Source organism: Myxocyprinus asiaticus, chromosome 30 (assembly GCF_019703515.2).
Source record: "Myxocyprinus asiaticus isolate MX2 ecotype Aquarium Trade chromosome 30, UBuf_Myxa_2, whole genome shotgun sequence".
Classification (NCBI taxonomy): domain Eukaryota; kingdom Metazoa; phylum Chordata; class Actinopteri; order Cypriniformes; family Catostomidae; genus Myxocyprinus; species Myxocyprinus asiaticus.
The window spans coordinates 15,968,689-15,987,262 of record NC_059373.1 but is presented as its reverse complement, the minus strand read 5'-3'; the positions used below and the strand labels follow the sequence as shown (position 1 = coordinate 15,987,262).

The 18,574-nt window shown below is 36.9% G+C and overlaps 1 protein-coding gene across 2 annotated transcripts; it reads right to left on the bottom strand.

Moving 5' to 3' along the window:
* Nucleotides 1-848: 848 nt before the first annotated feature.
* Nucleotides 849-18,050, bottom strand: ptdss1b (phosphatidylserine synthase 1b). 2 transcript variants are annotated; one of them, XM_051664568.1, is made up of 13 exons: nt 17,740-18,050; nt 17,047-17,138; nt 15,932-15,976; nt 15,713-15,837; nt 13,450-13,608; nt 11,188-11,339; nt 9,452-9,593; nt 7,986-8,098; nt 7,393-7,458; nt 4,277-4,376; nt 3,940-4,008; nt 2,921-2,987; nt 849-2,596 (listed from the first exon to the last, which is right to left on the bottom strand). In XM_051664568.1, exons 1-13 carry the CDS (start codon nt 17,928-17,930, stop codon nt 2,508-2,510), a joined length of 1,410 nt encoding a protein of 469 aa, XP_051520528.1. In that variant the 5' UTR covers nt 17,931-18,050; the 3' UTR covers nt 849-2,507. The 2 variants fall into 2 exon arrangements, with proteins under 2 accessions (XP_051520528.1, XP_051520529.1); XM_051664569.1 differs by lacking the exon at nt 15,932-15,976 and having other exon boundaries at nt 15,713-15,778.
* Between the last annotated feature and the right edge of the window lie 524 nt (nt 18,051-18,574).

Sequence of the window (18,574 nt, the reverse complement as noted above, 5' to 3'; positions counted from 1 at the left end):
CTATAGATTATCACTGCCTTAGGCTTGTGCTTCTGTTATCTTGAGAATGCCTACAGTCTTGTATTGCTGTAGATCATTGACTCACTTTCCATGGAATGTCAAGCTGAGTACTACAGTATAAGAACACTTTAATTACTGTGGAAATAATACACCTACTTACTTTAACATATTTTTACTTTTATTTTTCGCTTTTGGATTTTTCTCTTTTCACTGGAGCCTGCTCTAAAAAGCCAGCTTCTTTGAAAAGCTTTGAAAATTGCCACATGATTTCTAAAATAATTCTGATATTCCTAAACTGGGACGTCCACACTCAAAAAAATGTATTTAAGATTTACACATTTCAATTTCATTACAAAATTCCATCCATTGAATTGAGTAATCTTTAATAATAATAATAATAATAATAAACGTAATATTTTAAGTTTTATTAATTTAATTAGCTGAACATTAACAATGCATTTTAATGGAATTTGTTTATGAAACTGAAATAATTAATTAATAATAATTTTAATAATTTTCTTTATTTATCACACATTATACATTTGCACATATACGGTGAAATTCTTCTTTTTCACATATCCCAGCTAGGCTGGGGTCAGAGTGCAGGGTCAGCCATGATACGGCGCCCCTGGAGCAGATAGGGTTAAGGGCCTTGCTCAAGGGCCCAACAGTGGCATCTTGGTGGTGTTGGGGCTTGAACCCCCGCCCTTCTGATCAGTAACCCAGAGCCTTAACCGCTGAGCTACCACTGCCCTACAAGTAAATCTTAAAAATTGGCAAAAATATTTTTTGAGTGCAACTCTAATCATTAAAATAATAAGACACGAAGAATCTTCATTAGGAAACTGCATTTGAAAGCTTTATTGTACGACACATTATCAGTGTGTTAAAACGTAAAAAAATGCTCATTTGAGAGTTGTTTTTTTGTTTTTGTTTTTTACTGTCATGTTACTCACAAGTTGTTAAAATCAAAAGCAAAATGGTCACAATTCATTTCTCCATATAATCACAGAAAAGGCTTGAAATGATCACATATGGAAATACTGTTTCAGGATTCAAGTTTGACATCACACAGTTTAGTTGTTGCTTTCAGGTGTGAAAACTGCAGATCCAAACAAAATTCATGACTGTATACCTTGCATAAAAAACCCCCCAACTAAACAACTATTTACTTACAACTTGTGTGTTGGTCATTAATGTGGTCCACGAAAAAATTTAATGTAAAAAATGTACTGTAAAGGCAAAATGTAAAAAAGGTAAAAAAAATAAACAGCAAACATTTTGTTGTACCATATGTTTACACTTAGTATTATTAACAGCCATGAAAAATATAATCGCTGACTATAAAAACATTAGACATCAAATCCTTTAAGTATTTTAGGAATGCATCATTAAATGTGTTTATTTTTTATTTGTATTTTTTTTATAAATTACAACTATGTCTACAGTAAGTGACAAAACTGCATAGTAATTTAAAGGCCTCAAAAAGAACAATTTCTCTGAAGCACGGGTCTAAAATCATTTCTACACACACACACACACACACACACACACACACACACACACAAAAAAAAAAAAAAATCACACAAGGAATCATTTATCTCTTTTACTACAAAAGTCAACATACAAAAAAAACATAAAAGTATAGAAAACCATGTTACCACATTACAGCATACAAAGTTAGGACGTTTTAAACTACCTTCAAAAATTGCCAAAAGTGCTCATTTGAATCAACATCTCTTATTCCAAAAGATCAAGGCCTGCCTCTCCTTCACACTGGCTCTACACAATTTTAATTTAAGAGCAAATATGAGAAGACTGAAAAAGTTGAAACCATTACCGTTGTGATTTTAGTCACAGGTACCTCTGTGACAGCATTGTTTCCTTAGTGCATTAAAACAAGTGCTTAAATTATTATTATTGTTATTTTATTGGATTGGTACAACAAACAAAACAGATTACAGGGCAAGTGGAGGAAAATGTGCAAAATCTGAGAGAGCTTGGTCTCCATCAACAATATATGTAATAAAAATAGCAGGGCTTGAATAATCAGGTTGCAATAAATTAAATACAGCCAGAATGCTTAACAGCAAAGCTTGGAATCATTGTACTTATTTAATCAGGTGGGTCAACCTATACATTCGGGTGGCTCAGACTTCTGACACTCTTTACATTGGAATGTGCCATTTAAAGCCACATCAATGCCATTAGAAAGTGTATATGGTGTGATTTAACATAAAGTTGGCATGCCACAAAGCTTCAAGCTTTTCTTTTCCAGAATTTCCTTCCAAGTGCTGTGAAAAATACTGTACAAACAAGTGCAAAGTGCAGACACAGAGCTGCTGTGTTCTGGAATGTGTCTTTTGTGTATAGAACCGCTTTCTTGTGTCTCCACTCTATCATCGAGGTAACAGTTTTACCTCTCCAACCGTTTGTGCCAGATTTTTTTCTTACACCCTTTGTGTGTCCAGGACCATTGAGAGATAAGCCTTCTCTACCTGTGGTCACTACTTGCCGATTGTTCCATTGATTGTTTTGCTTTTGCCTGAGCCTCCTTTTCTTCTCCGGGATGAACTATTACTGGAGTTCCTCTTTGCTAATAATAGCAATAAAATGAATAAAAGTAAAAATTTTACATAAATCCACATACCGGTAGATTTTTAAGGCACAATAAACGTACAAATCCTCCTTAAATACAAAGTTATGCATTTAAATAAAAATAAAAAAAAAAGAACAAAAATTCTACTGCCACAACCCTAAACCCAGCCCACCTACTGTTTATGTTAGTACATATTTTCATGTTAACGCAACTATTTCTAAACAAAGACACACAAAATGCTACATCCCATCAAAAAGATTAACGTTCAAGTATTTAATGTCTTTTGAGAAGCACTCTGGGACATATCAGATTGTGCGTTACCTTTGGCAGTTTCAGGAATGTGACCACACGGGTCAATAGAAGCGTTATCGTCACAGTCTGTAATGCTCTGTGAAAGATATGAGATTAAAGGCATATTCCGTGTTCAATGCAAGTTCAGCTCAACCGACAGCATTTGTGGCATAACGTTGATTGCCATAAAAAGTCATTTCGACTGGTTCCTCCTTTTCTTTAAAAAAAGCAAAACAGAGGTTACAGTGAGGCACTTACAATGGAAGTGAATGGGGGCCAATTTTTGGAGGGTTTAAACAGAGAAATGTGAAGCTTTTAATTTTATAAAAGCACTTGCATTAACTCTTCTGTTAAAACTTGTGTATTATTTGAGCTGTAAAGTTGTTTAAATTGTAATTTTTACAGTCATTTTAGGGTTTTAGGTTTTGTTGACATCACATCGTCATGGTAACGAAGTTATAAAGTTGGCTATAACTTTCCACAGAAAAGCTAAGTAAGCAATTTTATCACACTAAAATCATGTTTACACACATATTGTTTACATCTTGTGGCTATATTTTTGAAACAGTGAGTATTTTAAAGTTCAAAAATTGGCCCCCATTCACTTCCATTGTAAGCGCTTCACTGGAAGCCAGATTTTAGCTTTTTTAAAGAAAAGGAGGAACGAGTCAAAATAAATATTTGTGTTAATCAATATTATGCCATAAATGCTGTCGATTGAGCTTAACTTGTACTGAACTCTAAATGGATTTATCAACAATCAAGTAAGCAAACAAAGATTAGACTAAAATGCTCAAATGACATCATTATGACATCATCAGTGCTCAGTAAGACAGCTGTAAAGAAACAAGGCATTAAAATATCACCCTGACTGTGCTTTCTGTTAGAGATGTTTCTGATACAAGAGATGCAAAACTGTGAGTGACAGCACCATTTCATAATCTTGAGTCAGAGTTGAAGAACCCATTTTATTTGAGGTTCTCATTATATCTCTTCTTCAGTCACAGTCATGCTATGGTAATAATGGATCATTGAATACAGTGGTTTACCTTCAGTCTCTTTCCATAGTTCTGCTCATACCAAACCATCCCATAGAGACAGAGAGAAGTGATGAAAGCCTGACAAGATGATGAGAAAGTGTGTTTTGAGAGGGAGAAAGACACCACATCCTCATTTATAAATAAAGGAATAATGCACACGGTCAATGTGAAGTATAAATATATAAAGTATATATCTAGACAGAATGAACAGTTTATTTTGTTTACAATTGGCAAAAAGCATTAAAGTTTATCCAATATAATGTTTTCTTTGAAAATACTTTTTAAATGTTTAATGTTAAAAAATCAGACTATTAAAAATTACAAATATTTCACTGCAAACACTCACCAAACACAAAAGCCACAGGACCACATACAGGACTTGTGTTTTAGAGAACAAGTCTTGTCCAAATTTGACACAAGCCAGGCCTTCCAGGAAAGCAATTGCCCTATAAGGAGGAACACAATCATAAACTCATTCACTCAAATATTTATATATATAAAGCACAAATATGTCTTACACTTTGTGCAACTCTATGTTAAAAAAAAAAAACTTGGTCCTTACAATCTAAAATGAAAACCCACATACTGTTTGTGTTTCAGACACAATGGGAAATCTCTAGGTATTTTAGACTTGTAGGACTCATACACAGAAATCCAAAAGTGAGGTTTGTTAACTCTGGTCACTGGACTGTGTAGGAGTAATTTGGCAGTCCTAAAGCTTCATTCAAGCCAAGAGAAAATGGCCCCATTGTTTACAATCAAATGGAAAAAGTGAGACTGTCTGGAAAACAGGACTCAAATCAGCTGATTTTGAGTAAAAACAGCAGTGGTGAGTTCATTAAATTGGCTTTACTGACAGGATGAGCTGTATAACATGCTCAACATTTTCTATGCAATGGCTTTTTCAGGCAGGCTCACCACAAAAAAAAACAAAAAAAATATCACTTAAAATGTCATGAATTAAAGGATTAATTCACCCAAAAATGAAAATTCTCTGATTTAATTGATTTAAATGATTTACTTACCTTTAAGCCATCCCAGATGTGTATGAATTTCCTTCTTCAGCAGAACCAAAATTAAGAATTTTTTGTCCTGTCTGTTTGTCCATAAAATGCAAGTAAATGGGTGCCATCAGGCTGTTGGCTGTTTGACGGTCCAAAAGCCATATTTAGGCAGCATACAAGTAATCCACACCACTCCAGTCAATCAATTAATGTCTTCTGAAGCAAATCGATAGGTTTGTGTAAGAAACAAATCGATAATTAAAACGTTTTTAACTTTAAATCGTTGCTTCCGGTCAGCGCTGGATTGCTGTTTGAAATGACCTAACTCTCGCGTGACATTCATTCTTCTGTTGTAAACAAAGCGGGCTCTTCCGACTTCTCGCGTGAACACGCCATTGCACTTACATCACGCGATGGTAACGTGATATGTCAACTGCTAGCAGGAAGCGATTTTTCAAAGTTAATAAAGTTTTAATTATCAATTTATTTTTTACACAAACATATCATTTTGCTTCAGAAGACGTTAACTGATCGACTGGAGTCGTGTGGATTAAGTTTATGCTGCCCAAATATGCCTTTTGGACCGTCAAACAGAGCTGAAATGGCCATTAAAATTCTTCATTTTGGTTCTGCTGAAGAAGGAAAGTCAAACACATCTGGGATGGCTTACAGGGATAGTTCACCCAAAACTCATGTCATGTTCACTCATCTCATCTTAGATATATACGTTTTTTTTTCTTCCTGCTGAACACACAAAGATTTTTAGAAGAATATTTCATCTTTGTTGGTCCACTCAATGCAGTGAATAAGTATAAAAGTAATCCATATGACTCCAGGGGTTTATTCCATGTCTTCTGAAGCGATATGATAGGTGTGGGTGAGAAACAGATCAACATTTAAGTACTTTTTCCAGCATAAATCTCTACGTTTGACCAGCCCCAACCAGTAGGTGGCGATATGAACGAAGAATGCAAATCACCAAAACACAACAGAACAAGAATGTAGAAGTGAAAGTGAAAGACAAGTAGAGAAAAAAGGACTTAAATATTAATCTGTTTCTCACCCACACCTATCATATTTCAGAAGACATGGATTTAAATACTGGAGTCATATTGAATACTTTTATGCTGCCTTTATGTGCTTTTTGAAGCTTCAAAGTTTTGTTTTCCATTCACTTGCATTGCATGGACCTACAGAGCTCAGATATTCTTCTAAAAATCTTTGTTTGTGTTCTGAAGAAGAAAAAAAGTCATACACATCTGGGATGACATGAGGGTGGGATAGTTCACCCAAAAATGAAAATTCTCACATTATGTACTTACTCTCATGATATCCCAGGTGTGTATGACTTTCTTTCTTCACCAGAACACATTTGAAGACAAATAGAAATATTTCTCAGCTCAGTAGGTCCTTAAAACGCAAGTGAATGGTGATCCGATTTTTGAAGCTCCAAAAATCATAGACAGTCAGTATAAACCTCATTGATGCGACACCAGCGGTTAAATCCATGTCTTCTGAAGTAACACGATCGCTTTTGGAGTGAAAAATAACAATATTTGAGTACTTTTTAACTCTAAATCATCGCTTCCATTAAGCTTCACGAGAAGGTGGAGATCATGCAGTCTCTCGTGTGACGGATACTTTTGCCATGATACGGACATAATCTCACGTTCTCCCCTCGGTTGAGACATCCAGGATAAGCACACAAATGCACCATTGTGAGTAAATAAACAGATGAATACAGATCTAAACAAAAAAAAAAAAACAAACAAAAAAATAAATAAACAAGCTACCGTACAGCGTTCCTCCAACCAAGTTGTAAACAGCGCTGCTCTTCTGGCTATGACGCACTTGTGTCAGCTCTCGTATGTTTCAAATGCCAATGCAATTACATCACATGCGCGTAGCGCTTCTGACCGGAGGCATGATTTAGATATTAAATAAATAATATAATATAATAAATATTTATCTTTTTCGCACCAAAAGCGATCGTGTCGCTTTAGAAGACATTCATTTAACATCTTGAGGATCTGTGAATTTTGGAGCTTCAAAAAACAGATCATCATCCACTTGCATTTTAAGGATCTACTGAGCTAAGATATTTTTCTATTTTTCTTAAAGTGTTCTGCTGAAGAAAAAAGTCATACACACCTGGAATATCATGGGGGTGAGTAAATAATGAGAGAATTTTCATTTTTGGGTGAATTATCCCTTTAACACTTGAGGAACAATATATACCTACATCTACAAATATATGCATCCATCTAGCAATCAAAAATTTGATTTTATTTCAAGTCCAGTAACTTAAAGGGAGTGAAGTTATCACTTCTTACTGTTTGTATGCCCCCAAATATTCAAACTGGTTAAACCGAAAGAAAAAAATATCCTTATTTAGGGAGGTATTACATAGCACTTTCACAGAAGATATATAATTGCAAATAAACAAACAGATACTCACCCAAACAACCAACACTGCGTTCCAACTCTTTTGCACTGGGTGTCTGTGAGATATGCGTAGTACTGCCTGAATCCAAACAATAAGTCATATGAGTAATTTGACACCTCTGACACTAAACATTACAATGGGTGTGTGTGTGTATATATATACACCTGTCAAATGGTCATTGTCCAAAATGAGTCTTATTTATTTAGAATGCATTATAAGGCTGACAGAACGGAAAGATGCCATTATTGCGTTGATATTTAAGGATCACCACTTTGTGCTCTACAATAAATTCTGTAAATAATAAATGCATTAAATAATAAAACTGGATTATGAAAACTATTATGAAAGGCTCTCTCATTTTCCTCTGTCCTGCCCTTCCATAAAAAGTTTTTGTTTTGGTAAATCAGACTTTTTAAAGATAATGATTTGAATCTCTAAAGACTCGAACTGAAGCCAACGTAAAAACTCTGTGTTCATTTGTGTGTGTAAACAAAACGTATATTGGTTATGGTGAAATCAATCAAAATGCATGTCTTGATGCTTTGGTGTGTTGTGTGTTTTTGAGGAAGTTTATTGGCACACTGAAGAAGGTGATTGGACATTACCGCACTGTGGGGGCAGTGATGATCCCAATAAAGAGGATCCGACACCAGCTGAGAGGATGAGATGCCTGGAACACGAAGATGTGCTTCAAAAAGAATGTGTTCAACTCGGTGAGCTGTTGAGAGCGGGGCAGAAAAACGTGTAATAAAACATGAGTAGGCAAAGGGTGGCTACATGAAAGAAGCTAAAATATAAGATAGATTTGATTTGTTTAACATTTTTAGTCACAACAAATTTCCCATACTTCCAGTTGTGTTGTCTTAAATAGAGGCCGACCGATAGTGGATTTTGCAAATACCGATAATAAGGTGGTGGAAAAGGCGGATAACTGATTAATGGGCCGACAGTTTTTAAAAACTATGATTGATGGGCACAGACATAGAGGTTACAAGAGTCCAAAATTAATAAAATCCCAGATGCAGTTTATTATGCAACCAAAATCTCAATAATAAGCAGAAAAACTAAAGATTTGGTGCATAATGCGGGACTTTCAACAATAAACAAGGCTATAAACAAGCCTATTTTTAACTATAAACTCACTTGGGTCTCTTATTTTTATTTTACTTTTTTCTCCCCAATTTGGAATGCCCAATTCCCAATGCGCTCTAGGTGGTGGCGTAGTGACTCACCTCAATCCGGGTGGCGGAGGATGAATCCCAGTTGCCTCTGTGTCTGAGGCAGTCAATCCGTGCATCTTATCACGTGGCTTGTTGAGCGCATTACCGCGGAGACATAGCGTGGATGCTTCACGCCATCCACCGCACAACTCACCACGCGCCCCACCGAGCACGAACCACATTATAGCGACCGCAAGGAGGTTACCCCATGTGACTCTACCCTCCCTAGCAACCGGGCCAATTTGGTTGCTTAGGAGAACTGACTGGAGTCACTCAGCACGCCCTGAGATTCGAAATCGCGAACTTCAGGGGTGGTAGTCAGCGTATTTACTCGCTGAGCTACCCAGGCTCCCGAGGACTCTTATTTTTAAAATAACAGAGACTTGACTCCATTATAATCCTATACAGTTAAGTAGTCTGTGTACCAAATTAAGCTTTTTATAGCCTATATATTTCACCAAATGAGTTTTAAAGAGGAATAAGTTTTATTATTGTTCACAAGATATGAAGTTGGAGACACAATGTATGTGCTAATGGGCACATTTCTATTTAGTTGCATTTTCCATTTCATGCCCTCGCTTCAATTTACAACATTTGATTATCTAATCAAAATATGCATAGAAGTGAAGATAAAAATATGAATGAATAAGATCAATGATGACAGATTTAGATACAGAAAATCCCCACAAGGTGACAGTGATTAAAGATTAAACTGTAAAACCAACATATCGGTCTACTTTTAGTCTTCAGTATTATTCTGAAAGAAATTTATCATAAAGCTTGAGTAGGTATGTCCACATTTTTGAGACAGAGTACATTATTAGAAAAGTCATTCACATGGCATCACACACCTGCCATATAATCATGAAGAGGTAGATGCCAGCCACTCTCTGGAAGGAGGACTTGGGGTCGAACCAGCGCACATATGTCCAGCTGGCTGGAGTAAACTGCAGAACAGCACGTTTCAGCTTGCCTGTGGTGGTGTGGATATCCCTGAACACAGTGTTGGGTAAGTTACTCCACAAAAGTAATTAATTACTAACTACTAATTACATCCTCTACATTGTAACTAAATTACTGTACTAATTACTCTGTTTGAAAAGTAATTAAATGACTCATTAATAATTACTTTTCTAAAACCCATCTCAACTTTGACCAGATGGACAATAAATGGACAGACATCAAATTATTCTTTTAATTCTTTCAAATAAATCCTATAACATCAAATAAATTATTCTTGAACTGTTCTTGAACTGTTCCTAAATGGTTAATAAAAATCTGTAACTCAAAATCAATCACTCTCTATATAACTTCTTCCCCAAGCAAGTACATTTGTAAGGCTGTATTTCATGTAAGCACCGTAACAGTATAGTAACAATAAACAGTTACAGCGGCCCCTCAACAAACCAGAGCTGAAGGGAAAAAATATTGGTCTATTAATATTGGTTTATCACGTGCTGAAACTTTATTTGGACTGAAATTTTATGATCTGGAATCATGTGTAATGATGCAACAGTCAAATGAAGTCCTCTTTTACACTTGAACTTCTTAAGAACATCGAATCTTACTGACTTCTAAAAACAAGCTAGATGCAGCTACATGTGAAACAGAACGCAGGTGTCTCGAGGTGTATTTTTAAATACTGAAGCTCTTTTTAACTTCACACAGTGTCTAAAATCCATCAGTCCTGCGTGAGACTCGAAAGATCAGCAAGAAGTGCTGCAGCAGTCAAAGATGTCCGTCTAGCGTGTGATTACATCAGAAAACAATTTAAACACAGTGCAGACGTGCGCAAAAACACATTCGTTGTGAACAGCCCCTGCAATCTCCCAAACGTGTATATCTATGTTCTCAAGTGCTTTAGAAAGTACTTGTGCTTCGGATCTGCATTTGTCTTCTTATCTGCATTTGGCATAAACTCATAGTAATGGGGATATTTCCATTTAGTAAAACAGCCATTGGTATCTTCCAACATCTTTTCACTTGAGCGATTTCTCAACATAGTGGCGCGAGTTCACGCACGCAGGCATATTGCCAATGCATTTAAAGGGGCCACATTGAATTAGAAGACAAGTGATATCATTAGATGTTAAATTTCGATTTTCAATTCAATATTGTTTTATATAGAATTGTTTAAAATCTATACAGTATGTAACGCAAGTACATCATAAGTAATTTACAAAAAAAATGAAGAGTAATCCCTTACTTAACTTTTTACAGGGAAAGAGTGGTGGTGGCGTAGTGGGCTAAAGCACATAACTCGTAATCAGAAGGTTGCCGGTTCGATCCCCACAGCCACCACCATTGTGTCTTTGAGCAAAGACACTTAACTCCTGCAAAATGCTGTGTTATGCCTTAAAACAGATATCTAATTTCTATATCTGAATAGAATGTCATTGTATTGAGTATTACATTTGCATTTTTGCATCTATTCCTTAAAGGTGCTTGTTTGCTAAAAATAAATGTTATTGGAATGTTATATAATGTTATTAGTGCATTATTCAAAATAAATGCTTATGCCAAGTCACAATGGTTTAACAAAGCCAAAATGAGACCTGCTCGGATTATCATGTTGTCAAAAGCTTACTTGATACTGGCCCAGTGGTAGGTGCGCATCTCTAAAAAGCGACACACAGTCATACCAAGCCAAATGCCCCCTCCATTACACAGCAGGATATCAAGAATGACTTGATCCCACCAGCACTCTGCAAAGTTGGGCAGGAGGTGCATAAAGAACAACTGAGAATGAGAAAGAGAGAGAGAGAAAGAGAAAGAGTGACAATGGGAGAGAGAAAAGTGAGAGAGTTAAAGTGATAGTTTAGTGGGCATAGTTTCAAAAATGAAACTTCTATCATCTATTGTTCCAAACACCTATGCTTTTCCCTCTTCCATGAAACACTAAGGATATGTTACCATTCACCTCACCATTCACTTTTATTGCATCTTTTTTCCATACTTTGATGACTGGTGTTGAATGGTGACTAAAGCCGCTTTCCTCCAACCTCTCTGCATATGATGGTAAATCTCTTGCCTTTTTCTCTTTGCTTTTCTTTTTGCAATGTGGAACGTGTCTTTCCTGTGTATTAGCAGAGTAAAAACCAGGAAAAAAGCATTCCTAAAAACTGGAAAATTCGATCATCCTCCAAAGTGCACTCGCTCCAATGTTTACCTTTCACACCGTCGCCAAAAGACAGATCTGTTACGTACATTCTCCTGATTTCATGGCACCACAGTTGAAAAGAAAAAAACATAACCGTGGGAACTGGCCAGGATCGGCATGGAACAGCACGGTTTTGCGACAAGAACCGTTTGGCCCCATAGTGGAAAAGCAGCTAAAGATTGAATATTCTGCCAAAAATCTCCTTTTGTGTTCCACAAATAAAATAAAGTCAAATGGGTTTGGAACCACATGAGTGTAATAATAATTAATAATTATTCCTTACATTTATATATAGCTTTTTTAGGCACTCAAAGCACTTTACATAGTATAGGGGGAATCTCCTCAACCACCACCAGTGTGCAGCATCCACCTGGATGATGCGACAGTTGCCATAGTGCACCAGAACGCCCACCACACACTAGTTATTGGTGGAGAGGAGAGTAGAGTGATGTAGCCAATTCAGGGATGGAGATTATTAGGAGGCCATGATAGATAAGGGCCAATTGGGGGAATATGGCCAGGACACCAGGGTTATATCCCTACTCTTTACGAGAAGTGCCCTGGGATTTTTAATGACCACAGAGAGTCAGGACCTCAGTTTAACATCTCATCCAAAAGACGGTGCTTTTTTACAGTATAATGTCCCCATCACTATACTGGGGCATTAGGACCCACACAGACCACAGGGTGAGCACCCCCTGCTGGCCTCCCTAATACCACTTCCAACAGCAACCCTGGTTTTCCTCAGGAGGTCTCCCATCCAGGTACTGGCCAGGCTCAACCCTGCTTAGCTTTAGTGGGCAACCAGGCAAGAGCTGCAGGGTGATATGGCTGCTGGCTGTAAATGTAACTCATACAGAGAATCTTGGCGCTGACGTAAATGTAACTTGTAAATATAACTAGTAAATTATATCAAATTTTGTATTTTTGGGTCAACTATCCCTTTAAAATAACAAGATGTGGTATGGCCCTCTATAACAATCTTGGTGGACTTTACAACGGGGCCCAATCTGAAGGGATATACAGAGAGGCCATTGTGTCAGATGTATAGTCACATGTATATGGTATTAAACTGTAAGCTTGCTATAAACTGTAAAACCCACAGTCATACTGCACCCATCAAGAAAATGTAGAGCAGGGTAACCCCTTATGACATGATTACCATTTATTCAAGGCTGTGTTTTTACATTTTGATAACTGCATTCTTAGTCAAAGTACACCTTGCCATATTTCTCTTTTGACTAATAGGATTTGTACATTCAGATAACAAATATGAAGTTAAGAGGAAGTTGCATAATCAGTTCCATTGCATTACAAGCTACTTACTTTAAAGCTATTTGATTGGGAAATACATTCACACCCACACATCATGGCAAATCAAATCCACAAAACACTGGCATCAACAGTGCACCAAGCACCAAGTAAAAAACTTTTTACACCTAAAGAAATGGCAGAATTTTGACAGCAACCAAAAACTTTGGCTCTTGCTTGATGCTGCATTTACTCTTGGTCTCACAATAAGTTCAAGACAACTGCCATGTCGGCCAGCATAACATAAACAAAAAATTATGGAGTGCACTTCTGTTACATTTAAGTCAAGCCCAGATTCAAATCTAAATTAGTTTATATCAGACTGTCTTATAGATGTACTGCAAGACACCTAGGAGCTAAAAGAGGGGTGTTCATTACCTCTGTGAGTTCCCATGTGATGCTGATGGTCCAGCAGAGGCCGTAGCTGCGGATGAGTACAGCTTTCATAGCCCAGCCCCAAAAATGACCAAACGCAAAGATGTCAAAGTGACTAAGGATGCGCTCCCACGTGATCACGTGACAGTTCACAGCATACTCCTATAGAAAATTTGAAAAGTTTCAATAGAGACAATGTATTTTATTGATATCACTGATATCAACTCACAAATAAAGCATGCTTTAAAAACGTCCGAATAATGTACAGTTTAGAATATGTTATTGTCTATATATCAGCTATATCTCAGGGCAATATATTTTTGGAGCAACAATTTTATAAATGATCTGTTAACAAAAAAAAAAACAAACAAACACTTGGTGTGAATAGCACCTGCCACATAGCGCGGCTATTTGTACTACAATAGTCTAGTGGAAACACTGAAATTGAAGACAAACTATTTTATTTGCAGTGAGCCCCAAGTGTCACTGCAGTGGCGTGGGGTGGATTGACGAAGTGGATGTGCTTTTTTTCATGCGGACAACCCGGGTTCGAATCTACATTTTGTCCCACTTTTTCCTATCCTGTTTCCTGACTCCATTGTTTAATATTTCCTTTAATACTACTTAAAATAATAAATAAAAATAAACATAAAGGTCGATTTGTTCACTGTGATTTGGTCATAGTGAAGGTAGGGATTTGAGAGAAAGGTTTAATCCGGGTAAAATTAATCATGGTTTTACTATAGAAATATTGTAGTAACCATGTTTTTTTTTTTTTGGTGGAAGCTATAGTTTTAATGCAATTAACCATGATGTTACTACAGTAATATGGTGTTAAGATAGTAACCACATAGCAATTTTCTGGTTACTGTGATATTACTACAAAATACCATTGGTGATACTATGGTAACCATGGTTATTTTTTTGTCAGGGAAGGTTAGGGTTAGGTTTAGGGGTAAGGGTAGGTGTTGGTGTAGGGTGTGTGGACTCTAAATAAACACACTGCAGTGATGCCCCTATACTGTATGTTATTATTTAAATAGGGGTGCAAAAAGTATCTGCCACTATTTGCAAGGGGTGCAAATGGCATCTAACAGTATTTGTGATTAGTGCAAAAAGTTGCTTTTTGTTGCTATTTACACTTTGCAAATAGCCTCTGCCAAAAAATAAAAATAAAAAAATAAAATGCATACCTAATTCATTATCTTAGTCACTGCACTTTGGCTGCATCTGACCTGGCACAAATCAGTTCAACTGAGATCCAGAAAGTTACAGTTTGTAATAACAGTATCTAAGGAAGGACATGGAGTCTGATGTCAATGGACAGAGATTCAAATAATCCTATTGGCTGAACATCCGAAGCCAGACCGTCCTCTGAGCCACTTGGAAAGCTTTAACTGCAAGCTGGCTTCATATCTTTACAATCATTAATCATAATTAATTGGATTAACACCACATACCCAGACATAATCTAAGCACTGTACTAGTATGCCATGATGACCACAATTGCCTAAGCAAATAAATAAGATCATGTCATGCAGCCACAGACAAAGATACCATTGTGATTAGTAATCTCAGATTAAGATACACAGTCACAGTTTCTGACTGTGTAATGCAGCCATAATCTAAATAATAATTATGTAGCACAGCAAGTGCAAACTGTTCATATTGGTATGTAAATGGAGAATTGCATGCTGACACCATACACACTGGAAGTTTTCCCCACTCACACAGAGATTCTAACCTCGCTGTCACACCCCCAAACGAGGTACTTAAAATTAATGAAACCCTGCAAGGAACCATAGAGGAAAATAATACCTGGATAAACGTAACTTAAGTTCAAAGAGGGTAGAAAACCTCGGACCACACCACAGAGGGGAGTTCTAACTCTGACAGATGCTCAGGTGTTTAGAGCTCTAAGTGAATGACTGTTACTGTTATTTTAAAACAGTATTATGGGTACAGCAACACAGAGATCAATACATGGCCTTCCCATGGCCAAGCTGTGTTCAAAATTGCACTACCATACTATGCTTGCTATTGCTACAGTATATAGTATGTAACATATACTGTAGACAGTATGCAAATAAAAAAAAAAATAGTAGGCAGTACATAGTATATACAGTGTAATATTCAGTAAGTAGTAAGCTAGTATTCCACTCCAAACATTACTCATGATTTTACTGATGACACAAATCACTATAGCTCTTCATGTTTAGTTATCTGTCATGGGCTTCTTTCTCCAAAAGAATATCAGATGACTTACCATGACATCTGCCTCTCGAGTGGCGTAACGCAGATTGGGGTCCAGCCAGTATAACAGTGTCTTTACCTGCTCCCAGTTCAGAAATATGAGGAACACCAGAAAGAGAAAGTAAAATACACTGAGACCTGAAAAGTGACAATAAATCAAGACTTAGAAGGTTGAGTCATCAGAGCTGCTGAAAAGCAAATATAAAAGAAAAGACTGTTTTTAATCACTCACCAAAAACTATGCGCCATATAGCAGGATGTGGTCTTGTGAAAGGACCTAAAAGTTTTACAGATACACCGATCAGCCACAACATTAAAACCACCTGCCTAATATTGTGTAGTTCCCCCTCGTGCCGCCAAAACAGCGCCAACCCGCATCTCACAATAGTATTCTGAGATGCTATTCTTCTCACTACAATTGTACAGAGCAGATATTTGAGTTACGGTAGACTTTGTCAGTTTGAACCAGTCTGGCCATTCTCTGTTGACCTCTCTCATCAACAAGGCATTTCTGTCCACAGAACTGCCGCTCACTGGATGTTTTTTGTTTTTGGCACCATTCGGAGTAAATTCTAGAGATTGTTGTGTGTGAAAATCCCAGGAGATCAGCAGTTACAGAAATACTCAAACCAGCCCGTCTGGCACCAACAAACATCCATGCGATTATCAAATCAGCCAATCGTGTGACAGCAGTGCAGTGCATAAAATCATGCAGATACAGATCAGGAGCTTCAGCTTCAGAATGGGAACAAATGTGATCTCAATAATTTGGAGCGTGGCAAGATTGTTGGTGCCAGATGGGCTGGTTTGAGTATTTCTGTAACTGCTGATCTCCAGGGATTTTCACACACAACAGTTTTTGAATTTACTCCGAATGGAGCCAAAAACGAAAAACATCCAGTGAGCGACAGTTCTGTGGACGGAAACGCCTTGTTGATGAGAGAGGTCAACAGAGAATGGCCAGACTGGTTCGAACTGACAATGTCTACGGTAACTCAGATAACTGCTCTGTACAATCGTGGTGTGAAGAATAGTATCTCAGAATGCTTTTCCTAGATGCGGGTTGGCGCTGTTTTGACGGCACGAGGGGGACCTACACAATATTAGGCAGGTGGTTTTAATGTTGTGGCCGACCAGTGTACATAAAGTTAAGGGGAAAATAATTTTTAAAAGGGACATTCAAATTTGTAGAGTAGTGTTCCAGTGTAGTCAACAGATGCAGCAAAATTCTAATTAAAATATGTAAGGAAAGCATCTGCAGTGTTAAGTAAATAACCCTCAGACAATCTATACCCAGTTAAAATATGACTTCTATTCATATGAAAGCAAAACAAACAATGACTGTACCGTTGGGGAAGGCCAGAACACTGATAACAAGAAAGAAAGAGACGACCAACAGCAGACCCACACGCAGGTTATTGTCAAAATCACCATCATCCCTGTATCAATAAAAAAATGTGGTACAGACAGTGTATCAGAGCCCCGTGATTTAATATATAAAGGAAACCTCTCACAATATTACTACTTTATTTTATTATTTTTTTAATAAATATAACATTAAGGATGGATGTGTGGATGGTTCAGTCCCAATTAAACATTTAATTGTTTAATTAACAATTAAATGTAATTGTTTTTTTTTACAAAGAGCAGTTGTTTTCAAAGTGAACTGCTTTGGCAGCATTGTACACTCAAAAAGATTTACTCAATTCAAGTTCATAACAAAATTCCATCAAATTGAAAGGCATTATTTTTAACAAAATTTAATTTTTTGATGGAAAGTTATGAAATAAAACACGTAAATCTTAAAAACAGTCTAATGTATTTATACATGTAAAACATTTTTTTATTTATTTATTTGAGCGTAATAACATCGGGCTGCCACTAAACCGTTTGAGCTGAAGTGTCACGAACAGAACACATTGGATGCTGCTTGAAGACATTTAGTCAGAGCCGGCAGTGTTTCTACTGTCACACGCTCAATGTTGCCATTCTCATGCTGACAGGTATGTGTGCTCAGCCGTAAACCTTCTGTTTACTTACCTGGTAAAAGCAAAGTACATTATACTGACTACGGTTAACGTCAGTAAAGTAATGGTGTGCGGTTTGTAGAAGAAATCAATGGTGATATCCTCAACTTGTTGCTCGTTTATCATCCGAAAGTGAAGTTTATAATTGACATCATCTTTACTCAGCATCCTGGACCCCTCACTGGGCGCCATTCTAAATCTCATTCAAAAGAAAAATAAATAGCGAGAGGCTCCAGAAAACACTCCTCTCCGTCAGCGCCGAGCTTCTCTGACCGAACTTCACTGAAGTTGAGTGCGTCGAGTCGCTGTTACCGCACTGTTTCAGACAGTCGACTCCATTGGTTGGTAAAGCGCAGGAGGCTGTATAAGAGCTTTTTCCATTCGCAGGGATCTTTATCAGGCGGGGTCGTTTCAGGGTCCGGGGGTGTTGCCGGAGAAAAAAATGAGCGACAGTACCATCTCCTGGCCTCACAGGGCGCTTACGAGAAGCGGATTTATGACGTGAGATCTACATGGGGAAGTTTGAAAGGTCAAGTTAAAAAGCATTCTTTCTTTCTTTCCTAGCTTCTTTCTTTTTTATATATATTTTTTAATTTGATAAATACAAAAAAATATTAAATAATAATAATAAAAAAATACTTATACTAATTTTGAAATGACAAAAAATAATTTTGTAAAAGATCATTTGTGTATCATTTCGGAAAATGTTTGTCAACTTCAAGGAAAAGTTACATTTTGGGTTGTATATTAAAGGACACTCTATTCATTCTTCTTTCTTTTCTCTCTCTCTCTCTCTCTCTCTCTCTCTCTCGCTCTTTCTTTCCTACCTTCTTTCTTTTTTTATTTAT

Excerpts from the sequence above, each read along its gene's own strand:
- ptdss1b (XM_051664568.1), bottom strand. The coding sequence starts at position 17,930 with ATGAGATTTAGAATGGCGCCCAGTGAGGGGTCCAGGATGCTGAGTAAA. Across the intron at positions 13,609-15,712 it reads CTCGAGAGGCAGATGTCATG|GAGTATGCTGTGAACTGTCA; the intron begins GTAAGTCATCTG and ends AATTTTCTATAG. Across the intron at positions 4,009-4,276 it reads TCCTGTGGCTTTTGTGTTTG|GCTTTCATCACTTCTCTCTG; the intron begins GTGAGTGTTTGC and ends TCATCTTGTCAG.